The sequence below is a fragment of the Mytilus californianus genome, unplaced genomic scaffold, assembly GCF_021869535.1.
Source record: "Mytilus californianus isolate M0D057914Y unplaced genomic scaffold, xbMytCali1.0.p SCAF_7, whole genome shotgun sequence".
In the NCBI taxonomy this organism is placed as follows: domain Eukaryota; kingdom Metazoa; phylum Mollusca; class Bivalvia; order Mytilida; family Mytilidae; genus Mytilus; species Mytilus californianus.
The window spans coordinates 87,156,077-87,183,931 of NW_026262723.1; the positions used below are offsets into that span (position 1 = coordinate 87,156,077).

Consider the following 27,855-nt stretch of genomic DNA (forward strand, 5'->3'; position numbering starts at 1 on the left):
GTTCATGTTAAAAGCAATTAACGACCTAAGAATTTTATCAATCATAGATTTTTCTAAATTACAAAACCATACAAACCATAAAGACTGAACGTTTACTATCACGTGGAGAAGTGTAAAACAGATAAACTATATGCCTTAGCAAGCAACGGTGTCTTGTTTAAAGCTAAATTATAAGATTTTGTTAGCAATCCGTACCTTATCAGTTTTATACAAGCTGCAAATACAATTCTTTGAAATTCTTGACTTGATATCATTAATCGAAAATATTGTATCACCCCAGCGCTTAACAGTATAAATGCTTGACTAATTATTTTCTTAACAAAAGTATTGTTTCATTTTACAGCGCTGCTAAATAGTATAAATGCTTGAATATGACAAAATAAAATTGGAATGATATATTTGAAAAAGTCTAATTTGATATTAAATGCCTTTGTTTAATTGCTGGCGTCAATATTCTTTAAATCCTACATTCATTTTTTTTTTCAACGTGTATTTGTATAATTTGATAATCACTTTGTAGAGGGATAATTACAGGTGATATCTTTGTTGTAAAGAACAGACAATCAAATGAGAAACATGCTCCAAGATTTCTTTTTACCAATGCTGTGATTAATGAGTTGTTCCGATAACACCAATCAAAGAGTTGATCAATAAATACAACAAGCGTGGACACAGAAAATGTAAAATATACGCTAAACATAACCAACTGTTCATTCAAGAAAACGGCAAATCATTTGATTGACAGGGAAATTTATTTCTCTTTGAAATGAAAACCAATCGTGCTATTACAGAGTATTCGGTACCTACGATGAACTTCTTCAACACTTCAAGTGTATCTGAACAAGACTATACCAACATTGATACTAATGGAAGTGTAATAACAAATTCTTCGAATGGAACTATAAACTTTGAAATGCCTTCGGAGTATCGCCACCCTCCGGAGATAACTGCGATTTATATTATAGCATATGGTATTGCCTTTTTATTCGCACTTTTTGGCAATGTCATTGTGATAGCAGTAGTTTTGCGATATAGGTGGATGCATACAGTGACTAATTTCTTCATTGTAAATCTGGCAATAGCTGACATTTTAGTAGCTCTGTTTTGTATACCAGTATCACTTCTCACACATATATTTGTAGGTAAGTATATACTATTTTCATTATTTTTTACTAGTTTGTGAACGTAAGACTTTAGTTTGAATTATTGATATTCAAATGTCTACTTTAGAATACAAATGCTATTAAAAAAAACCCTACTTGTATGACATTTCAATAACCAAATACAACAAGATGGAACTGCATGTCAGAAGAATTCATATTATCATTTCGGGAACCACATTATTCCTAAGAAATATTCAAATTTATTGCAATAATTCATATGTTTGCAAATTTCAATCTACAAGAATTTTTTTTCGGATAATAATATTGTTTCAGTGGTCTGTCCTAAATCATCACCTATAGTAAGGCGTCGTAAATTAAAAAAAAAAGCACATACATTCTGAACAAAGTAAATCGATTTAAATCAAATATGGCTGGATTGTCCTTTTTCATGTTGTATTAGATGACCTTAACTTGCCCGGTCATTGCCCATTTATACTATTAAATGGAACACTTGAATAATATAGCAATATTGGTCATTTTTATAGCATTTACATAACATATTTACTTAAATATTGAATATAGCTATATTATTGGCCTTTTTACTACGGAGTTGGAGGATTCATCAATTTACAAAGATTGCTTGATTCTATTGTAAATGTTCGGAAACACAGTAGGGTACTGATTTCCGTATGCGCAGCACATACTTCACGGACAGTTTTCATTACGCTCGAGAAAAAAGATTAGAAAGGCAAACATATAAAATGTTTGAAAGCATAAAAAACCTGAAGGACAAAACGCAAGCAGCAAAAACCGTCAAAGTTCAACTTTGATAGAAAGAGTAACATCATCTGACAAGTATACCCGAGACCAACAATTAAAAAAAATCTAAATTTTAAACATTTGAGAAATTAAAAGTCTTAGAGATTGAATATTTTAAACATTTTTTCATAGAATTGTTTTTGCTTAAAATTTGGTGTCCGTAACTATAAATGCAACTTTACCTTAATATATCGCAATGTCTTGTCAACCGTTACCCTAAGTATATATAATAGTTATTTTTCTATTTATCTTTCTATCTATAATATATAAATGGTCGTATACATTTTTTTAGGGAAAAAGACAGGAACATTCATGTAATAGGTAAATTAAGAGTGCGAAAAATTTTGCACCAGCAAAATCTGTCAAGACTAGGAACAGAAATATGGTCACTACATGCATGACTTCCTCCGACCGACAGTAAAACCCTTGCCAAAGTGGGGCGTCCGTTTGGCTGTGCGGGAGGTACGAGTACGCAGCCATGTCCGGTCAGGATGGGGCACGTCAAGAAACCTCTTTGAGGGGTCCGTAGGTAGCCTCTTGCAAGGCAAAATTTCTGGCCCTATCCAATTTCCCCTCATTTTCTAGTTGCAGTCTAAATTTCCCCGATCTTCATCCCGGACGGCCTCTATTACAGGATCTACCTAATGTATTTATTATTAATTTGTTCTCGTCCTGAACATGCATGAAATATTTGCCACTGGATGTTAAGCAATGAGGAACGATGTAATATATATATTATATATAGATAGATAAATAGAAAAATAAACATTTAATATAAATAAGTGATTTATCTTAAATACATTGCTAACAATATAATTTACTATTTTGTCATTTGCCCCATAAAATTTCATATGATTTTAAATATTCAATTCTTTCCATATACTAGTATATTTGTTTCGAAAAAATTCTTTTGTGGTAAAGATCTGTCTCTTTATTTTGTGGAATCTGGCGATTCTTTCAAAATTTTGTTGCTTTGAAAACCGGTAGCGAACACCGTATAATAAGATTCAATGCTGTGAAATACGATAGTTCCACATCGTATGGTATTTTAGTGCTTATATTCAAATATCCATCTGTCCCTTGTTGTAAAATTCTGCGCTCACTCACACAATCTAACCATATAGTTTCGTTTATCATGATTTATTTTTACTGTTGTCGGAACAAGCTGGAAAAAAAGAAGGCGCTACAACCAAGTATATATGCCCCTTTCGAACTTTCACAGTGAATTAAAAATGTTATTATTATTATCCCAATACTTTATGATTATTTATACTTTCGTCGTTCCAGACTGAACGGATAAATTAATTGTTGATTGCTTAACATCCAGTGGCAAATATTTCATGCATGTTCAGGACAAGAACAAATTAATAATAAATACATAAGGTAGATCCTGTAATAAAGGCCGTCCGGGATGAAGATCGGGAAAATTTAGACTGCCACTAGAAAATGAGGGGAAATTGGATAGGGCCAGAAATTTTGTCTTGCAACAGGCTACCTACGGACCCCTCAAAAAGGTTTTTGACGTGCCACATTCTGACCGGACATGGCAGCGTACTTGTACCTCCCGCACAGCCAAATGGACGCCCCACTTTGGCAAGGGTTTTACTGCCGGTCGGAGGAAGACATGTAGTGACCATATTTCTGTTCCTAGTCTGGACAGATTTTGTTGGTGCAAAATTTTTCGCACTCTTAATTTACCTATTACATGAATGTTCCTGTCTTTTCCCTAAAAAAATTTATACGACCACTTTCCTTGCTCTTTCTTTTCGGTAACAACAAGTTAGTATAAATCTTATAAAATCGTCAAATGTTTACCAAACATTAGTAATAAACGAAATTTGTTTTGCATGTGTGCGTTTAGCCTTCAAACTGTTTACATTAGCAAATCCTACCTCCATAATAATGCGCAATATGTCTTCTACACATTTATTGATCGCTATATTTAAAGTTTAGTGCCAAATATTTATATTATTTATTTATAACATGTCAATATGATACTAATATGAAACCCTCTTTGTAATTATCTGATACGCCGAGCGAGAAGTTTGTTGTGTGCTTGCTCAGTTGACATGTCATTCGAACATCTCATTCTCACATTGAGCCGACCAGTCTTTGCTCCCACTCCGAAATGGTACATGCTAAGTAGGAAAGTTGCAAATTCCATTTGAATATCTCGTTTTTGTTTGATCTTATTGTTCAGTGGCAAATATTTCATCTTTATTCAGTACTAGAACAAATTCTGAAAAGTGACTCGACAGGGTTGTATGGAGGGATGTTTTGACTGGTATTGGAAAAAGGGTATGCTGCATTTGGACATAAATGTAACGTAGCAAAAGGCCATCTACTAGCCTTTTAATGTTTTAATAGTTCTTTAACGTACAGAGGGCAATACACTCATCACACGAGAACTCGATTTAATTTCCCAATTCTGACTGGACGTGGTTGCGTATTTATACACCGTGCACAGCCAAACACTGACAATGCCTTGGTCTGAATGTCGGACAGGTTCGGCTGACAACATGCAATACCCAGTCAACCCTTGGGTTTCCTTTGTTTTACTTAGCATTATCGTGATTACCCCACGACCTCTAGCAAACGAGACGAGCACTATACCTTCACATTGGTTAGAAATATGTTGAATATATTTACTTAACTGAAAGCGTTACAGAATATAGCAGTTTTAACCCAATATATCAACTATGACATGTTTATGACGCCATATTCATACCACAATTGAATTTTAAGCTCATAAGTGACCATACTCATGTATTAATAAATTGAAAAAATAATAAGGGGGAGGGTAGAGACCAATAATTGCCTTATAAGATCCTTTCCTTATTTTGGTTAAAAGGAGATATGTGATTTATGTCAAATTAATTTTAAGTCTGCAGGATTTTTTTTTAATTTTATGTTTAATTTTGATTCCTTAGTTTTCCGATATATGATAATGTTCACATCGCAGAGCCATTGTATTAATCTAAGATAACCGAGAAAAAAGGACAAAGTTAGTATTTAGAGAGTTGTTCAACTTTATTAAATTTTCATATGAGCTTCCTTTAGACATTGATTCAGTAATTATCTGGAACAATTTCCGCTTTTCTGAACTGAATGGATTATCTGTACTGAATGGATTCTCCTTACCTACAATTCTACTGAAGACAGTAGTATTCGATATCTAATGAATTTGTGTCAAATCAGAATTTGATTAAAGTAAGACAATTAAACAAGTATAAAGGAGACAAATGAAAGATTAAGAATAAACTTGACCATTTTATTATCCTTGCAGTATATCCATCTTTTGATAAAAGTAAATTGTTGAACATCGTTTATTGAGTCAGTTTAATCTCAAATAACAAAGGTGTCTTTATTTTATGCCATAGGAAAATTATTTGAAACAGTTCCCTGTGGGATGTACAAGTTCGCGGCCACGTCCGGTCAGAATGGGGACGTTAAATCCGATGCCTCGTGTAGAGAGAGTGCCACGCTCTTTGCACGTTAAGAACCCTTGCAACAACTCGTGAGGGGTCCGTAGGTAGCCTGTTGCAAGGCAAAATTTCTATCCCTATCCAATTTACCCTCATTTTCCCGTGGCAGTCCAAATCTCCCCGACCTTCATCCCGGACGGCCTCTATTACAGGACCTACCTTCTGTATATAATTTATTGTTAATTTGTTCTCGTCCTGAACATGCATAACATGTTTGCCACTGGACGTTAAGCAACCAAGAATCAATCAAAGGAACAGTTCCCTCAGAAAATTTTCTCGCATGCTAGTTTAGAAAAGAACACAAAGGCAATTTCATGGATTGTTCCTGGTTATTTGCTTGTTTACGATACCGAAATACATGACTGCTCTTTATACTGCTTTTGATACTTTATTTCTGAATCAGAAACTCAACAGTATCCTCGTCTCATGGGTTTTCGTGCTATTAAGAATGCATTGTGACGTCACAATTTCCATTGAAAAAGCATGCATAGTACATGTACGAATTCATATGACGTACGAAAACATATGATCTGACCATATAGGTGTTGACGACAACCACACCGTGTGGAAAAAGGCAACACGACGACGTCGTATATCTCGCACTATCGAGGTTTGTTGTAGGCGAATCTTAAAACTATAATAGTAAATTAAAAGCCTTTGAAGTATTTAACACCCATTGACTTAATATCAATTCACGGAGATCTAAAATATTCAACGGCAATATTTAAGAAGCTGCATTAGTTTTTATACCAATTCAAGCTATTTCTTTTGTTTTGCTGACTAATATAACTAATTAAGTATATTGTCCTCAATTAACAAAACATTATTATATTTTAAAATAGATGTTTTATATTGAAAGTTTCTGTAAATAGTATTCTTATAAAAGTATCATATGACGTTCGGTGAGGCAATTTGGATTTTAATTGCAGACTTTTCCTACCTTTGATTATCACCATATAAATGACAATGGTACCTGTAAAGTCATGATTCTGAATATAGCTGTTAATTGTACATTCAGCGTCAGGGTGACGTATGAATTAGCACAAGGTCCCATAACGACGACATGCATTGACATAATTTGAAAAGTTAATGGATTAGAAAATTGACCTGTTCCGATATTTTTTTTAATTGTCTGACGGTTAGACAATATACATTTAATAATACGGTAGTTGATGTCTAAGAACAAGAAATTACTCCTCATTGAACATATTTAATCAAAGAGTTACAAAGCTACAATCACATATAAACAGAAACTGCTGGCCCTTTCGGAGCATTTGAGTTAAGATTTTGTTTTTGGTAGAGTTCGTGTTACTGCATCTTTAGATTGTTGTGTAGTTTTTGTTTTAGACTGTCCGTTGATCTGTATTCTTCTTTCCATAGTACTGCCTGTCTATCTGTGTTCTTTTTTCCATAGTACTGTCTGTTCATCTGGGTTCTGCTTTCCATAGTGTTGTCTGTGCATCTTCAACGTTTTGATTTCCCCTCGAGTATCTTATCCCCTTTTTTTCAAACCAGTGAGTTGGATAGACATGATGTCTTTGTAGCCATATAACACTGGAACATGCAATATCTGTGCTAATTTTATGATAAGAGGCAGCATAACTTTGAGTTAATGCAGAATTTTGATATACAGATTTAAACTTTACTTTCAAATGAAAAGTAATTCATACTTGAAGATCTGTGATGGAAATTGGAGTTAAAATTTGTTTATTATACAATTTCTGAAGTGTATTTTTTTTCAGATATATTTTTATTAATTCTAAATGTTTTATGTTAAAGTGTTTGGTTTATATGAATAAAACGAGATATGTGGTACATGTTATGATACAACAACTCAACAGCAACTAAAGTCAAGACATATAGAGTTCAACATACAGTCTTCACCAATAGACAAATGTCTATACACGTGTGTCAAGCTCTAAATCGCATAGAGTCTAATAAATGGTGAATAAATTCTACAACTATAAAAGAAGGAGATGTGGTATGATTGCCAATGAGACAACTATCCAACAGAGACCAAATGGTGTTGATTTAAGCAATCATAGGTCATCGTACGTGCAGTGGTATAAATACAAACCAGACAACTATCCACAAAAAGACAAAAGTACAAAGATGGAAACAACTAATGTTATCAATTATCAGCTAATGATTCTGATTCCCCGTAATCCTTCCAAATATATTACTTTATCTAATACTTCTGTCATGTGACGTTGTTAGACTTTTTATAAAAACATATACATACAAATGTTACAGCTATTTATTGGCTGAGTAATTTGTTTCGGCTTTGGATATTTTATTTGTTATTTGTTAATACACGTTGACAGATTTCGAAATTATTTAGGCATCAGATAGTCAATTACAAAGTAATCCATGTCTAGTCTAGCTTTCATGATTTAAGGAAAACATATTGACTAATATTTGCTACTCATTAAACCGGCCCATACATGTATTAGCTAGGTTGATCCGAATTGTCTAATGATTTCCTTTCAATAGTTTGTATTTGCACTTTCCTATTTAAATAGTTAACTAAATTATTACTTCATAAAAGTTTGCCTCTGAGTACAATTGATGTTAAGAGTAGCAGTGTTTATTCTCGTTCTTAATACAAACCATTTTTAAACTTATGTAACGCAAACTTATTTATCGATTAACAGCACATTAAATAATTACATTCAATCAAGTGTTAAAACACGTTCTTAATATAAAATCGAAATTTTTATTCAACCCTACTCGAATTATTGCGCGTAAAATAATTTCATTCAAACCTGTGTTTAAATGACTTTATAGAATTATAATTAGAAGTAGCTATATTCGACAGCAAAATAACATATTGATGACATATTGTGAAAAAAATGATTGATTTTTCAGAACAGATTTTTGACGTTTCATTTACTTCTCTTGCATTGCTTAGTAGGTTGGCAGCGATATAGGACAGACAGTTCGACATGCATCAGATCACCTATGGATCACTTAACAATTATAAACTTGCATTTTACATTTACCGAGCTTATCAAGCTTCTTACACGGAGCATACTATTTGATGTTCTCATTCCGATAGGATGAGGCAGCGTATTTGTTCATTCTGTATAACCACAACGCACACGCCTTGCATCGGTTATTTCATAGTAGAATAGGATAATTCAAGGCGATTTATACAATGAAGCTACATCTTCTGCATCATCGGGGTCTTTTTATGGAAATCAATCCTATAATTCAGAAGAGAGCGATTGTTCGATCGCTTATTTAAATGTTTCTGGTACGACAAAATCAAAGTTGCATGCGTACAGCTTCCTAATGAAGTAGGGGTACATACATGCTACCTATATATATGTATGGTTTATGCATGTTTTATAAATCAATATAGGTCTATAATATAAATTGTTTTTGAACTTAATCATTAAACACATCTGCATTCAAAAATACTCATTTTCAGACTGTATTTCAATGTACTTTTATCATCTGCTTAATTTCATGTGTCAGATGTCAGACTGCGTAAAACGCGTGTGGGATGAACAAATTCGGTTCTATCGTATGTTTAATAGTAATACTGTAGTTTATCCCCGGCTTAGTATATTTCTAGGAGTGTGATTGGTTAACGCACGTCGTTACAAAACCCATAGCCCCTGGGTGTTGCTAACCCATATCCCCGGACGTAGCTACCCATTACATCGGGGAATTTCACGCGCGTTTTCCTTAGTTCCATGGTTGTTCCTTATGAAATATCGAACTCTGTAGATTTTCCATGATGTCTGTATAATTAAATACTTAATCCACTAACGATTTTATCTTATTATATCGATTATTTGCACTCATTTTAGTAAATGCATCACTATGCAGCCACATTGTCAATGAATGGTACTACTGACCTAGCTATGCAAATGACCCACGTTGACGTCACACCGTTTATGATGTAACTCTCACAACATTGCGCGCCAAATTCGACCCATTTCAGTTTCTCTGTCTCTAGTTTAAAAACGTCTTATATTTGTCTACCTGTAGGGTTCTACCAAAGGTAGTACCCTACACCCCGATAAAAATATGTCAAATTCCCAAATTTCAATAAAAGATATTTAAAAAATGAAAAAAACGTTGCTTTCACGTTAAACTTTGTGGTCGAATTTCTCTAAAAATCGCCAGATTTAGACTAAGACCGGGGATAAATTCGTTATCTACGTTCATATCCGTAGATATGGATATTTTAACACCCTTCAGTACCCTGTACACCCTTCGGCTGCGCCTCAGGGTGTACTTGGATACTTCAGGATGTTAAAATATCCATATCTACGGATATGAACGTAGATAACTTATAATATTCGGTGTTCAAATTTTAAATTTAATTATTTTCATATTTACGGAAACATTTATTGTAATGCCGGTGTTTGCTTAAAAAAGGTGGAGTCCTCGTCGCTTGCAAATGTATAACCCCAAACAGAAATATAAATCAACAAATTGCATTCAAATCGTATTCAAATCTCTTTCAAATCGTGATTCTGCTATTTGTTAGTACCATTTGCTTGCGATTCATTAAACAAATTATAAACAAATCAGAATTCGCCAAATTCCCAAAAAATGATTTCATTGTGATTTCTTTCAATTGTATGATATGTAAGCAATTTGTTTCTGTTTTTGTGTGATTTCTTTATGATTTGTTAACTTAGAATATCGTATGAAATGATTTGAAAAAGATTTGTTAACTTTGTTAGCTAAAATGGTGTGATTTCGTTATGATTTGTTTACTTAGAATATCATATGAAATGACTTGAAAATGATTTGTTAACTTTGTTAGCTATCATGGTGTGATTCATTGATGATTTGTTACGATGAATACAATGTTGTTGCATTCGGATTTTCTGGGTTTATCTATATCTCTGACATCCGGTTGAGATCAAATTCAAATTTCAAATACTGTTCTATATTAACTGAACAAAGAAGGTTGCAAGATGAAGAGTAAAATATACTATCAATGATGACATGCAGTGTTACATCCCAGCTCCTTTGTTCTACCAGGGGTGATCTGAGCCGGATCATCCCTACCAGATCAACCAAGCTTAAGTTTCTTTGTTTTGCATGCTTTCCTTTGTTTTGCAACATTTTGGCGGGTATGCCTAATCCACAATAAAACTTAGAATTATTCTTATAAAGGATAGAATAAAGACACACTTTCAAAATTTATGTAGAAAAAATCCATTGTCTATGCTGGGATTCGAACTCAAGACCTTTAGCATATCAACCCACGACACATACCCCTACACCAGGACGACTGGATACCAATTCTCAGTTATTTAATATATTTAAAGGAAGTAAGATATTTTCAAAAGTGGGGCGAGTTGTTCGGGGGTCATAAAGGGTATATATTATATAGTAATATATAAAGTATATTGTATTGGTTGTGTGGCGTTCTAAACTAGATTTTATGAATTGTAAATGGTTTTTCGTCTAATCTAAAACAGCTGGGATGTAAAATAGTTATCCCATTCAGACTTGGTGTCTCAATGTTAGATCACCCTCTGGCCTCCGGGCTGATCTTACACTAACACACCGCGTCCTCATGGGATAACTATAATGATTACGTAAATATCTCAGTCATTAACTTATTATTTCACACATTCAATTAATACTATTCAAACATATTAAAGGTGTTAACCTTTTAAATTCAGAAACTGTGCATTTCAGCAGAGACATATAATACATGTCTCTGATTTCAGTATCTCGTAATAATTTTGTACTGTCAGGATTAATTTTCAAAATAAAAATGTGTAAAAGACGTGTAAATTTAACAGATCGAGACATGCAAATAAAGACTAGCTTCCCGAGTCAGCAGACAAAATTCACTGGCAAGTTTTATGTTTTAATTTTTCATGATGTTTACTGGCCAGGTCCAGGGCAGTAAGGGCATATCTACATTAGCAGATTTGGACCCAGACTAAGACCTATCGCCTATATGACATCCTTTTAGTGAACGTGGTTGCCTATGTGTTTGTCAAATCTTGTTAGAGTCAAATTCGGGAGAAGTAAGAGAAACAGAGGGAACAGTTCGTCCCTCATGGCAACCAGAGATAGTAATCCCTTAACATTAATAACAATCAGAGGAGTAGCTAAGGTAAAATGAAGACAAGTGCACTTCAAAGTTTGGGGGTCTCAGGGGCAGAAAATATTTTTGATCTAGATGTAAATGATTTAATCTGAGAATTAATGATTGATACCAATTTATTGACGATTTGATTGTGATTTCATCTTGAGGTAGGAATGTGGTTTACTTCTGATTTGTTAATAATTTGATAACAATTTGTTTATAGTTTTTTTACAATTTGAAAACAATGTGTTTGTGATTTGCTTGAGGTAGGAATATGATTTACTTCTAATTTGTTAAAGATTTGATATAAATTTGTTTATAGTTTCTTTACAATTTGAAAACAAAATTTCCAGCTCATAAAAATTCAACAAAGATACCAGGATTGTAGTTTTAAAAAGCAAGATGCGCATTTAGTCTTTTTGAAATATAAATGAGTTTTACCTAAGGATGCAACCCCCTCGGGCAAAGTTGACCTTAGACGGTTTTAGTTGTTCTATTTATGCCTTTTCGTTTATGCAATCTCCAACGTTATATAGTTTGATCTTCCGAACTTTTGGTCTCGAGCATACGGAACTGAAGACGGTTACTTAAGATACATTGGTTGTGTGCAGGGAAACATATCATTTTTTAGTTGTACATGTTTATAGCATATCTCATATTTTTGGATACACAACCCTCCCTGAGCACCAGCTACAATAACCAATTTTTTATTTGAATTCGTATCGCATAAGTTTTTTTAGTCTACCTTATTTCTAGTGGTGAAGTTGAAGTCATCCCTTGAGAAGTTTTACGGGCACCAGCAGTGTTGGTTGACCGTTATTGAATATCTGTCCCAGATGACTACGTATATTTTCAAATTTCTCGTAGCCATTATCCCGTACTCTTTTCACCAATTGTGGCATCCCACACCGAATTTGAACTTATTATTAGCAACCCGACGAACGCCACATGTGGAGCAGGATATCTTTTCCGTTCAGGAGCACCTGATTTCAACCCGGTTTTTGATGGGGTTCGCATTGTTCAATCTTTAGTTTTTTATAAAATATCTTTCGGAATGTTGTTTGTCTCGTCGTTTTTCGTTTAATTGTCATGATTTTGTAGGTCTTTCTTCAATTTATGACTTTAATTTCTACTTGCTATTTTTCGCATCCTTTTTAAATGTAAAATTTCATCATTCAAGAATGCTAAAACTTTTATTAGACGATAAATTAAAGAAGGAGATACTATTAAAAGTATATGTAACCTAAGAAAAGTATTTTGTTAGAATAAGTGCTATAGCCTTATTGATGTCAAAACGCAACAGAACAAATACGTAATATCTTTGGTAAATATATTTTGAAAGGTAATTATTGTATTGATACAATTCTTATTGACCGACTAATTATAACAGATCTGCCACATGCCAACTTGTTCTGATAAACAATATCTCTTTGTCCGTGAAGAAATAAAAGTATATGCCTACACAATCTTTTACAAATTTTGCCAGATGTCATCGACAGTAAAATGCGTAATGATCGAATTTACTGGCAATTATACGTTTGATGAATATTTAAAATTTAGGATTGGAAGAGGAAATTTGATTTTTCTATGAAGCTTACAACTAATTTTTACAATTATTGAATCGAGAGTTCTTACAAGTCACCTGCTATAGATTTCATGCATGTACAAATAAATAGTTTTTCAATAGTTTGAATGGTCTTGACTGGAATAAATACATCTTATTTTTATTTGTTTCCGAACTCGTTTTGTCCGAAGACACATTATAAAATACATAACGTACAACTAGGTATTTGTCGAATTTCAGTAGTTCTGTATACCGCTAGCCGTCTGGCATCCTTTATTCTTTTTTTTAGTTTTAGTTAAACGGTAATCAGCTAAGGACTAGTAAAAAATAAATGAAAGAGGCTACGTCAAAATGAAACAAAATAAAGTAGTTTATCAGGTTCCCTAGTAATCACCAATTCAGAGGTGATTTACGTCCATGATCCAGTAGGCTAGAAATCAGGTATATAACAGAAACAGAAAGTTCTGCTTTAATTGTTGATTGATTAACGTCCAGTGGCAAATATTTCATGCTTGTTCAAAGCTAGAACACATTAACAGTATGTACAATAGGTAGGTCCTGTAATAGAGCGTCCGGGATGAAGGTCATAGAAATTTGGACTGCTACTGGAATATAAGGGGATATTAGATAGAGAACGAGGCATTCAATGTTACGTCCCCATTCTGACCGGACGTGACTGACAAAGTGTATTTATACATCCCGCACAGCCTAGAAAGTATAACAAAAATACCGAACTCCAAGCGGACGCCCCACTTTGGCAAGGGTTTTACTGCCGGTCGGAAGAAGATTAAAGTGACACTATGTCTATTCCCCAGTCACCATTTGGGACATTTGTGGATATTTATTTATCAGTCGAAATTTAAAGATAGTCAAACAGGATAAACACGATGACTCATTTTCGAAATTCCCTTTTCGTATGTAGTTACATTCCTTCGTCAACTAAAGATACATATGACCTTTATGGGTTTGTCGATTGTCACATCGTGCCAGACGAGTTTGCTGCTTTTTTTTTGTGTTTTCATTTCTTTGGTGATGGTGAGTGTAGGTAATGGGGTTCATTGTCTATATATGGAATAGTTCAAGTAAAAAATGTGATTTTTTTTTTACTCACAAGTCGTTAGTTCTCGCACCGACCTAATTTTGATGGGCACCTGTTCTAGATTCTTTTAAAGCTTTTTATTCACTTTAATGTTGGCACACTGATGTTTTTCAATTAAGTTTTTCATCTGTACCACTACTGAAATTATTGAAGGATTATTTAGTTTTCATTTTTTCTGTTTGGTTGATTGTTTCCCCCTAAAACTTATAGGACCCATCCTTGTTCAAATCTCGACAACTCGCATTTTTAAATTTCAAAAAGTGAAACCGACGAAAAGACAAACAAGTCCAAAAACACTTCACTTGGGAAAACGAAACCCAGAACACGAATACCTTTGATAAAGTCTGGTTTAATGATTTTTGAAAAATATGTGTTTTAAAAGGTCTTACCTTTCCCAACTTTATACCTCAAAATAGTATAATGACAACCGTGGTAAAACTATTTCGACTCTCCTTAAACAAGCGTATGAACTTATCAGAAGTACATTATTACTGGTTTTGATTTAAAAACATCGGATAGGTTTTTTTCACTTCCGGACTTTGAGCGATATGATTGAATTTTTGTGTAGATACTTGTCTTGTTAGGAACGTATATTTTGTACTTATGGTTTGGTTTCCATTGACGTATATACCAACATCTCTCTTTTCATACTGTCTGTATTCGCACACTTTGCTTTTCTGGTGTTGATTCTTAAAAGTGTAGTTCCATCAAGAATTGCATGTCTAAAACCAGATGCATTCATCATTATATTGTAATCCAATTAGTCATGTTAATTTAATGGCCAATTAAGAATCTTGTTTTGATAGGAGTGCATTTCTGATACCAAGGAATACGTACACGTACAACTGACACCCGCCATCAATCAAGTAAACAAATTCTTACTTTTCTTTTGAGTGAATAAAACATGTAGTCATCTTTATGAGTATATAAATACGTATTGAGATTATAATTTGTCTTACAACTGTCTGGCCTGTTACCAAAAATAAAACGGAAAAGGACTTTAAGGAAGAATTAATTGTTTTATTTTGAAATGCAGCAACGTCATATTGATGAATTCAATTGCTTTCTCTTTAAAATGTCCGGAAACATTTCTTACATTAAGTATAACACGACACTCTTTTATTTTTTTAAAAATTAAATAAATATCTCATACCTCTATGCGATAATGACTTTTGCACGACAGCTTAAAATTTCCAATATAATAGAATAAAAAGAAAATTATAGACAATATCGCCTACCAGAGATGTCCATAATAGGAAAGTATTTGTCTACAAAGTAAGAAATTCACGTCGCCTTCCACAGATGTCCATAATAGGTATTTGTCTATAAAGAATGAAATTCACGTCGCCTACCACAGATGTCCATAATAGGTATTTGTCTATAAAGTAAGAAATTCACGTTAAATTATTGTTACAAATGTTGAATGATCCCATACATTAGAAATCAATTAAACACGAACGATTAACATTTAATTTACGAAAATACCGTTTTAAAGGGAAGAATAAGGCAAAGTTTATAATTTTTTGTATGTAATGAAAAGTAGCTGAGATACAAATTTCTTCCATAAAAAAGTTCATTTTGCTCTAAGAAAAAAAATACATACAGGAAAATAATCTGTAATTCTTGGTATGTATTTATACTTTAAATAAACTATTTCAAAATTCTTAAATCTTACAAAAAGTTGGTTGAGATAGAGTGATCTAAAATAATAAGCGCTAAACGGAAATTTTGTTTTTGTATGTTCGTTGATAATTGAAGGTCTCAATCCACGCAAATAACATGCAACATACAAAAAATGTTAACATGCAAGTGAATTGTGTTTCGGCAGATTGAATATAACAACATGACAGATAATGCATATTATATTTATTTTGTGTCTAATTAAGATGTTTTGGTTATGCTTTCATGAATGATATAGACAATACCATTTGCCTTAAGACAATAGCGCAGTAATGATATAACTTTGCATAAAGCATTTTTTCAATTATAGAAATTACTACAGAAATTAAATGGCTATAAGTTTCCAGGAATTGTATCGATATCAGATCAGTAAATAAAAATTGTATCATGATAATCAGTGATAGAAACTTCTGATTTAATTGGGAAATTATCTTCCCATTTTTATCCATTAGATTTATGGATAGTTGTCTCATTGGCAATCATACCACTTCTCTTTATTTTCATACTTATTCTATAAAAATAACAAAACTAAATATATGTATATGAACTATATATAACAAACAATAAACAGTTACACTAGGATGATACTAAGATGCGCTTCTGCAAGAATTGTTCTTATCATTCTTATATTTTTTAATTCAGAAGACACGTGTGTTTATCATGAGAAGTATTGTCATTGACCGTCTACTATAGGATCCTGGACCCCTATTTGCCACATTTTGACAAAAACAAACTTCGCGTCATGTAGTGTGCAAAAACATTTCAAATAACGGGACACGTAAATCAGTTTTCACAGATAAATTTACTAGATACCGCCTCAATTAAAAAAATAAAATAAAAATAAAAAAAACAAACATATTGTCAAATAAAAGTTCACAAACAACTCCAATATATAGATAAAAGAAGATGTGGTATGAGTGCCAATGAGACAACTCTCCATCCAAGTCAAAATTTATAAAAGTAAACCATTATAGGTCACAGTACGGTCTTCCACACGGAGCCTTGGCTCACACCGAACAGTAAGCTATAAAGGGCCCCAAATAATTACTAGTGTAAAACCATTCAAACGGGAAAACCAACGGTCTAATCTATATAAAAAAAACGAGAAACACTTATGAACCACATCAACAAACGACAACTACTGAACATCAGATTCCTGACTTAGGACAGGTGCAAACAAATGCATGTATTTTTTTATTTCAATCTGAAATCTAACTATTCAAATTTGTACAAATTAAAACACGCTTTTTGACCCGCCATTATTTGCAATTAATATATATTTAGTTTTAGGTAATGTGTAATTTATTTGTATGGAATATTCTTAATAGGGTTGTATATTTGAAACACGCATTTTGTCAAGATATATGTGTTCAGTGAACGCATCTCTCTTTTTAATTAAAAGTTTGTCTTTTAGGTAGTTTACCAATAGGTGGTGGTCACACCAACTAGAAACGTAAAACATATGTTCATCATGATGTGAACTTGTAAGAATATGCCAGATTAAGGTTTTAACCAATATTTAGCTATTCACCGAACATGGAATTTTGAAAGTGTGAGCGCGGCATTATTTTGTTTGCAATGCATAGGCACATAATCTTGTTAGGATATATACGATATAATGTAATTTCAAATCAAGATTTACTTCGATTGTGAAAACAGTCTAATTATTTTAGCTCAATAGAACTTTAGTCCTACCGAATGTCTCAAAACGAACGGACCTACATTGAATATCATCAAGTTATTAATGTGGAATAGAAAATGCTTACAGTACAGAATCGCACGAACTCATCCACGGTTTCATGTACCTTAATATATGTCGTTGTTGTATGTAGACAATGTCATTCACTAGGTGTTTCTTTTCGCCAATGGTGGTGTAAAACCTTCCATTTGCAGTTCTAATTAGTTTTTCGGAATGTTCAAACTTTTCTCCCGATAATGTAAGCAAGTTTCTTTTTTCACGCAAGCCACAGGAAATGAATTAATTCAGCTTTCGTGATAAATGGGACCATAGCTTTTAAATATATATAGTAGCCTTAGCACAAGTAGGATTCTACGTAAATAGATATATAAAGTTAGATTAACTTCAAATTTTCTTCTAACTATAATAGACACGCTCAAGTACTATTGGAATCAGACTAACTTTATTTAAAAAAAAAATCGAACACAGAAAGACCTGTTATATTGGCTATGGTTGTGCGAGATTAATCGTAGCTAAAGTAAAAGACATACACATGAACTTTTAACGTAACTGAAAGTATCATTCAATTTGGTAAACACTTTATTTTGTGATCGGACGATAAATAAAAGTGAGACAAAGGAAAAAGAAAACATCTGCGTATAAGAACCACTTCTAGAACAATTACATGATGTTAACGGTACAGACAAACCTTTCTTAATTAATTGGAAACGTAAAATTTCTTGATGTTTTTAATGACGCCCACCTATAGGTTTCATTGCAGTAACTGAACCGAGGAATAACAGGTGCTTTAATGAAGTTCTAATTGATTTAAATGAAGAATAAATAGAAGAAAAACACGTTATATTGACTTGAGTATTAAAACTTTACTAGAAAACAGTGTACTAGTATTTAGATACAACAAAGCGATTGAAATTCGAACAATTTGGTTGACACCTGCAGGAATATGCATAAATAATGTCTTTTTGTTTTGTTTTCTGGGCGTGATGTTGGAAGACATTTTTAAATAGATAAAGGTTCCGTGCTAGGGAAATAAAAAATAGAGCAAACTATCAACGTGAAAACAGCATTCCATTGAAAAATGAGTTTGTATATTGGTATGATGTAACCGACACTAGCAGCCTCGGTTTCGATTCAAAAGTTGTCCAGTCCTCATGAAATCATAACAAAATTTCAATAACATATACATGTATTGTATTTTACGTTGCAACTTCTTTTAAGTCGAGCTGCAATAACTTTGTCGAATGCATGGTTTGTTTACCGTAACAATGTCACAAATTTCAATGCTAGCTCGTCCTGTTTTGGTGTAATAGAAGTCCATAACTCGGGCATAATATAGTAAGAAATAGTTATTTTACTGTAACTGTACTTAACGTTTTCTTTGCTATTAAAAAGAAAACAATTTTCGCCTTTATGCTTTGTGACATATTTTAATTTTAGACTTTATTTTGCACTGTAAATATTTCCACCAGGAATTTCTTCTGTGGTTATATTTAATGAGGACGTACAGGATCACGTGTCGTATGTGTTTATTAAATACTTGAAAAAAATTGAGGACCACATTTTTCTGATTTTTCTAATTTTGAGCGAAAAAGATCTCCCATACATTTCTAATGAATATTTCGAGTGCTCCTTGAATATGTCTACATTTATAAATTGTTTTGTGTTTTTGTGACTTGCAATTGACAGTTGCTGTTCTTGTTATGAGAATATACGGTGGATTTTGTTTTTAAAAAAAACTACGCCCGAGGACTTTTGAATTAATATGTTCTTGCAATTTAAATCTTTTTTCTTAAATTCTTTGTTACTAAAGCATGTCGATAAGAAGGCATTTGGCGGTGAAACCTCTACAGTCATTGATCTTCTCCAATCTGGGCTGTCACAATATAAAGTTAACTCATATTTAACGTAAGCCCCAAGGTCATTGTGCGTCTTATTGCACGTTTTCATCAAACCAAACCAAGTGAAACGGAATTTAAAAATGCACGTCGTCTGCTGTGATGCGCAACTGAGATTTAGCAATCGCTACAGGGATACGGATTTCGGTGCAGACTTTGCAAAACCGACTTCAATCATCTGGATAACGCGCCTGACGACCAACTAGTTGTCTGTTAACCTTTGACAGCAGATCATCGAAATAGTTGAATTGAATTTGCGAGAAACCACGTCAAGTCAGCGAGGATGTACAACGTTTCCCGTCTATGCGTTTCAAGGACGGGTCGAGATTATTTTATAGTTTTCCTTGATGGTGTGGAGGCAGCAAAATACTGCCGTATATTTGAGCATGATATATGTAGTTTGGGTTGAGGTAGAAATCAGCTACGATTGTACTACAGATATGTAACTCCTATCGTAAAAATGTTTGCTAGTGCAGTATGCGATAATTTCGCACAAAAAGAAGATATTGCAAGTCCATTACCTCATCAGAATCTTTAACCAGGACATTGAACAGGAAGCAATTATTCATATTGATTCGCCAGCGAAATCGACGATCTCATTCCGATCAAACATGTGTTTTAAATTCAACACAAGTGTCTGTCTTAACACACTACAAGAACTGGAAAATGCTCAAGTAGAGGAGTAGTCAAGGATTCCTCAATCCAACTTTCGGACACTTATCGATAGTTACAAAGTTAATTCGAGCACCTTAAATTGATTGCTTCGGTCAGAACATTGTAGGTACTAGTAGCATGCATGAATAGGCTTTTTATTGAGCACCGAAGTCAATGATGTGTAAGGTTAAACGACGGGTGCTACATGTGGTGCAGGATCTGCTTACCCTTCAGGAGCACCTGAGATCACCCCCGCTTTTGGTGGGGTTCGTGTTGCTTAGTGTTTAGCTTTCTATGTTGTGTGTACGGTTGTTTGTCTTTTGGTCTTTTTCTTTTTCTGCCATTGCATTGTCAGTTTATTTTCGACTTATGCGTTTGAATGTCCCTTTGGGATTTTTCGCCTCTTTTTTTAAACACTAAAATTAAGAGACATGTATGCGTGGTTAGAGGAGGAAAACAGTATCCTTTAGCTGTTTTGAAATACTACCGAGGTAGCATTATGTCGATTTTTTAAATCGCAACCGAAGTGTTTGGTTAGAAAACGGAACTTTCAGACCAAAAATTGAAATTGCACTTTTAGAACCGTTGCAACGCTATTGGGAGTTCCGTATGTTGCTTGTTGAAAGGATACATTTTCCTTCCTATCTTACATAGCACCTTTTTAATGAAAATCTAGGCTGAATTCTTCGTTATTTTTTCAGTCCATTCACTGACAGAACCTATATGTTGTATTAATTGTTAAATTGTTCTCGTCCTAAATATGCATGCAAAAATTTGGCACTCGACGTTAAGCAAACGGAAATTATTGAAAATATCTATACAATTTCGAAACTACCAATTTGCTTTTTTACTACAAGTATATATTGTCGAAATCCGGATATGGTGTACAAATTTTTGCACCTCATGTTTGCGGTATACCATCTTTTCCGCAAGTTTATTGTTTTCTGTTTGGTATTTAATTAATAAATTAAGATCCATTTTTACATCTGGTGATCCGTTTTTTTGGCAATCGCCATGGCAGTCAGCAGGGATTAAGAACATCCGTTGTTCGACCTGCTAGTCAAATGCGTTTTGTTAAAATATACTTTTTCACTCTTTTTGGTCTTTTGGAAAATGTTGTTTGTGCTGTATTTAGACCACTCTATCAAGAAATTTGTTTTGCATGCACACGTATAAAAATTGCGGTTTTTATCCAACGCAATCATAGGTTTGAACGTTGTTTTCAATTTAGACTTGTTTATATATATATATATATACATAACACTCCCAAACGTGTCCATCCCCCCCCAAACGTGTCCGATTCCCCCAAACGTGTCTATTTCGCCCAAACGTGTCCTCAAAATCCCAAATCGCCCAAACGTGTCCGATTTCGAATCCCCCAAACGTGTCCAATATTTGTTATTCGCCAAAACGTGTCCACTTTAAATCGCCTGAACGTCTCAAAACTTTTAGCGCTATTATACCTTCATGTACTTAACAATTATGAATTATAAGGTTGGTATCAGGGATGCTAATGATACATGCAAATTTATTCCTCTTGTTCATGTCTCTTTAGTGATACTCGAACCAAAAATATTTTAAAACTAAAAACTTAATACCACTACATACTTTGAAGAGCTGATAAAAAATGTGCATCATCTTTTTTACTTTCACATTACGTCAAATCAATTGTGAAAGAGGTAATAATCGACTGACACAAATAATGGATCAACTGATTGCTTAACGTTTTGTGGCAATTATTTCATGCATATTTAAGTCAATAAATTGATTGGTTGTTTGTTGCTTAACGTCTAGTGGCAAATATTTCATGCATATTTAAGTCAATCAATTGATTGGTTGTTTGTTGCTTAACGTCCAGTGGCAAATATTTCATGCATATTCAAGACGAGAACATATTAACAATAAATACAATATGTAGATCTATCTCTCCCTACACAAGGCTTCGGATTTAACATCCCCATTCTGACCGGACGTGGCTGCGTACTTTTGTTAAGGCAAACAATTAACTAATAATAACTAAATGGGCATTTGAAAATATCAACACGTTTGGGGGAATCGAACACGTTTGGGAAATGGACACGTTTCTAACTGTTACATATATGTTTTTTATATGGATGTTATGCATTTCATGATTTATCTGTCATTTGAAATGTGATAGATTAACTGGCATTTTCATAATGTTCAGTGGCAAAACGTACATTCATAGTCAAGAAAAATTTAAAAAAAAATCAATAAAATTCAGTAAATACGGGGAAAATTGAGAAACATAGACTGCAGCTGGGAAGAAAAAAAAACGTTTGGTAAAATTTACAATCGACCGTTCCACCACGAGCCTCTCTAAGAGTTGTTGTACGCTTTCTTAACTTGCCTATTGTAAGGCATTGTCTAATACTAGTTTGGTCCCAATTTAAACAGGACGAATGGATTATAGATAGAATATAAACGTTGGAGTATATCATGATAAAATATACATACTTGTTGAACATGCATAATTCTTTCCATTTGGTGTATTGAGTAAGTATAAATCTTTTAACAAATAAAGCTATTTTGACACGTCTTCAGAAATACTTGATTACCGACTTGGAGTAACTATTCCAATTTATTTTTAATTATAGATCAGTGTTGATTTTGGGTTATTTATGAGTATTGACCATGTCAAAACTATAAATTATTTTGTTTTGCTATACTAACAACGGTAGTTTATGACATGTTCTTTATCTAAAACACTTGCTTGTCCTTGGTGTTCTATTTTCCCTAAATCGGTATCTATTTCACCACCAGACGGTTTTGACGTTTCAATTACATTCATGATTATATAAAAAAATCCAGACGATGTTTATTGTGACAGCTGGTTTTCTGAAGTTCAATCACGTAATTCACGATCGACGTAGTCATATACAAATAGTTGTACAAGTTTGACGGTACACCATACAATATACATATTTAAACATTCGTGTTGCATCAGTATTTGACAACTTTATATCATGATAGCTGAATAACTCGAGCCATTCGCTTCGGGGTCTTGAAACTATTTTTTAAATTAGCGAAATGTACTATAGTACCAAATATCTACTCTTTGTTCAAATCAAAGATTTGAGTACACTATTTATTCATTGATTAAAATGATAGTTACATTTGATTTATAAATTTCCATTTCATAAAATTATGTTATTATTCTTAAAGTAAAGTTGCAAACCCTCAGGCAATGTTAACATTTGGCGGTATATATTGGTTGTCATATTCAGTCCCTTTTAGTTTGTATGCTGTCAAACGTTTTTATGTTTTATCTTTTTCAACGAGTGTACCTGATGCAGCGTATTCCTAAAACATGTGCTGTGCGTACGCAATTCATAGCATTTTTTATGACTTCTGTTAGGTCAGTACTGATGACAGTGGATTATCAGTCCCTGAGTGTACTACTTTGCAGTAACCAGTGATTTGTGATTGACACAATATAAATGGTACTTTTTGTCTCGTAATTTTTCAGTTCAAACTTGATGAAACATGTGCTATGCGCACTGAAAGTATACTATTTGTTTTATTATAACTACTACTGGGTCGGTACCGCTGCTCAAATGTGACTTTAGACGTGGTTGGTTGTTATCTTTAGGCTTTTTTTGTTTGTTTTTATGGTTTCAAATAATTTATAATTTTGGCTTTCCAAATCTTTGTCCTCGGGTAAATCCTACAAAGGTTATAGTGAAATACGAGTTGAAAAATAATGTTATAGTAGGCCAGATTCGGCCCTACTTTTTTGGAATTTCTGGTTTGCAATGCTTTTTATATTCGTTTTTGATTTGGTCTTACAACTGTTTTGATTCGAGCGCTACTGACGAGTCTTATGTAGACGAAACGAACGCGTAGCATTTATCACTATAAGCATGGTATCTTTGATTAGTTTTTACAAGATCAACGCCACTACATGTGAACGTTTTCCCCTGACGGTATTACCAGTCATGTAGGTAGGATTTCTGTGCTGAGATGACATATCATTTATATGGTCACTTTCTTTAATTTTCTGTTTAAAATGTTTATTGTTTAAAACAAAAAGGATTTATTTTACTCCCAGGCATAGAAGGCCTTAGCCAGATTTGGCACATCCTTTTGGAAATTTGGTTTTGCAGGCTCTTTAATTTCTTTTTTGATTTAGCCTTCCAAGTATATTTTTTTAGCGCCACTACTGATTTTAAGTATTATAAAGAAATAAAGCGCGTCTTGCGTACTAAATTAAAAGCCCGGTATCTAAAATGACTTATTACAACCACTGCTGGCGGATATTTTGTCCCAGAGGATATCATCTGCCAAGTAGCCTGCACTTCTATGCTGATATTGCCATTGCTGGTGGACCAATCATCCCTGAGGGTATCTTCAGTCTTCAGTTCTGTGCCTTCATCATGAATTTTCAATTTAACGGTCATTTTCTTAAACTATCGGTTTAAATATATGGTTGGAAGTTTTCTTTAGTTCTGGATGACAATTGACATCATACCTCTTGACCAAATCCTTAGACATTTGAACACAATGTCATGAAATATATCCTGCATGTCTTTTTTGGTGTTGTCATTCTGCGTTCAAGAGTTATACTCCTAATTTACTTTCAAAATTTTATATTATTAGTTTAGTGTTGATAATTTAATTTCCCCTTGATCAAAACTTTTGAAAATTGAAAACGATGCCGTGGATTATAAAATACTGTTTAAGTTTTGTATTGACATTGGTGTAATTCCCCTTAGTAACCTTAAAAATATGCTTTTTGGTTTCCAGGTGATAATGAAAATACTTGTTTGACAAAATCTGTGTAGATTTTAACACAATGTCATGAAGCATAAAATACAGATCACATTTAATTTAAATTTTGGTTTTTAAATTTACCGTTAAAAGAGTTTTTTTGAAAGCGAGGGTATAGTGATTACTACATCACGTAATTTTAGTTTATTCTGATTCGTTTTTTCACATCCTCTGCCCATGCTGAAACTGGAATCTTTTTAGGATGTTAGTTTAAACCGGATCTAATAACCATGAAATAAAATGCATGTTTTACAAAGCTATAATGACATTTTACCCTAATTACATTTTTTACAGAAGTTCAGATGAGGCATTTTTCTGATGGAAAACATTTTAATCATCACTAAGTACACAAGTGTATGACAAGATATCTAAAATAAATAATGAATAAAATTAGAATATCTCGAAAGAATTTCTTACCATTTTCTTAGATAAAGTGGAATTTGTTGAACTTTGTGTGATTAGATGACTAGGCTTTATTAATACATACTTGGTAGGAGACAACTACTAGTCCGGAATAAACTGCTTACATTAAGTTTAACCATGCAATTAATGACTTCTTGCCTTTGATTATCGATAGAAATGTTATCATCTTATTTCAAATGCATGTTTTTCCAACATTAGAACAGGATATACATAACTCCAAGGTGTTATAAAAATCAAAGTGTTGACCTCCTCACTTTTTCCGATATACGAATTGATATGACAAACAGAAACTGATTGTCTCTGTAATAAAACATGCCTATGGAACACCCAGTGAACCATGTCAACACGAACCAACTGATCAATATATGAAACCACGAATTAGCAAATGTAAAACATGCATACTATTATGTAATTAGCTCGTCTTCAAAGACGTTATCGCAAACCAAACCGTTATTAGAAGAGAAACTCAAGTTAATTCTCTTGAACTTACTTTTATAATATGAAAGTAAAATATCAAAATTAAGTCATTTTTACCCTGTATAAATAATTGTACATCATTTAAAGACTTTACTGCAAAATTCTCCGTTATTTGGGATAATAAGCCATATGAAGTGAACAGATATTTTATCACAATCAGTACAATAGGTCTGAAAATTAATTATGAAAACTACATGGATAGGCTTAAGATTAAAATCATAATTGTTACACTCAAATTTTTTTTCGAGATAAATTTTTGGTGCTAAGAATGATATTCAATTAAAAAATATTAATAAGCATCTTTCAAGTTCACGCATTTAATATATGGAAGAATAATGAAATAACCATTGGAAATCAGTTATATATATATAAAAAAATAATTAAAAAATGGTGGCTGGCTGGTTGCAAATGAAGGTTTCATATATGCAATAAAAATATACAGTATTTGTTTCAATAATTAAGAGAAAGTACGTGGTCCAGTTATGTCTTCAAAAACGTATGTCGATATCCTGACCACAAACAAAAACGAAGGAAAACAAACAAGTCTACAATACTTTACACAAAAAAAAAACTAGACTAAGCAAGACGAATCCAGCCAAAAACCGCATACCACTAGTGGTCCATGATATGCATATCCTTAAGAAACATCTGTGATAAACCCGTCGGGTTAATCATGGCAAGTAAATAGTCGGTGATAAATCGCGCTTGGTAATGTCAAAATCGGGATTGTGGTTACGACCTTGTAATTTGTTACAGATATTCCATAACAGTCAACCAACTCATGATGGCGTCAGTATAATTACAAAATCAATATTTCAACTTTACCATTAGGAACCATTAGGTCAATAATTTACATTAAGCCTCGGTGTTCTCGTGCTCGCCTGCTAGTGCAGTAGGTCATGGGTTCAACACTTGAGGAGTTTTATGACCAAAATTGACATAAAATAGCCAAAATTCCATAAGGTCAACTTTACCAAAAGAAGTTGTAATCTTAGTTAAGTAATAATTCATAATAATTTCTAAATAAATCAACGAAAAAATTTATTAAGGTATATTATACATGGCGGGTGATGCATACATAACAGAAGACGCTTACCCTGTCGACACACACAGTGTGGCTCCTTAGGTAAACTACTGTCGCCTTAATTCATCACGAGAGTATCCAAGCACGGACTACCTCGAGGACTACAAGTCCACGAACAGTGGTATCGACCTAGTAGTAGAAACTGAAAATTACACTATTTCATCCGACCCTCATGGTCAATTTATGGATGCAAATCAAGATATAAAGCAGTCATAACTGATTTGTTGCAAATGAGAAATTAAGTCATGTACAGAAGTCTCAAAGGAATTCGTTATACGTTCATTTTTTTCACTACCTCCCTATTCTAGGGTATGTATAAACCACGCGAAAATCTCACTCTCATTCTACAAGGAGTTCATTGTTGGTCTGGAAAAAAAATCCTGCTAGTTTTAATAAAGGATATGTGAAAATCTCTCTGATAAATATCGAGATAGCGTTATGTACATAAATGTCATTTTATGTGTTTCAGTAGTTTATTTTCATTATTAACATATTCCTGAAATATATGCATCAAATCAGAAATACTTTTATTGCGTAACAAACTTTTCATATGGTCGTTTTAATTGGATTCGATGGGATAAGAAGAGAATCTTGGTCTGTAATTATTCAAATTACAAATCAAATATCTGCTTTCACCTGTTGGATTTATTCGATGTTCGATCGACTTTGTTTTGTCTACATAATTACCGGGATATGTTTGATAATAATATCGAGGCAATTCAGTCCCGGAAATGTCGGTAATATCTTGCTATAATTTCTTACCAGAGATACAAATCAACATCATAAACTACAATTAAATGTAATTCTATCGGCAGAGGAAATGTTCGTTACCATTCAGTGATTTATATAAATGTCTGAATTAGTTTCTGGCAATCTTAATGTTTGAGGAATTATGTAAATAATTATTTCAACAAGGTTTTCTAAAATAGTATGCTACTGCTTTGAACAAATTAAGTTTATTTCTGTTTACGTCATTTACAGAACTGATTAAAATAATAACAAATGTATTGAC

The 27,855-nt window shown here is 33.2% G+C and overlaps 1 protein-coding gene across 1 annotated transcript in view; it reads left to right on the top strand.

Annotated features, from left to right (window-relative positions):
* The first annotated feature begins 560 nt into the window (after window positions 1–560).
* Window positions 561–27,855, top strand: part of LOC127708127 (neuropeptide SIFamide receptor-like) — a 34,562-nt gene continuing 7,267 nt past the window's right edge. Inside the window, exon 1 of the mRNA XM_052212970.1 lies at window positions 561–1,142. Within this exon, the coding sequence (XP_052068930.1) occupies window positions 767–1,142 (376 nt within the window). The 5' untranslated portion in view covers window positions 561–766. The remainder of the gene's footprint in view (window positions 1,143–27,855) is intronic.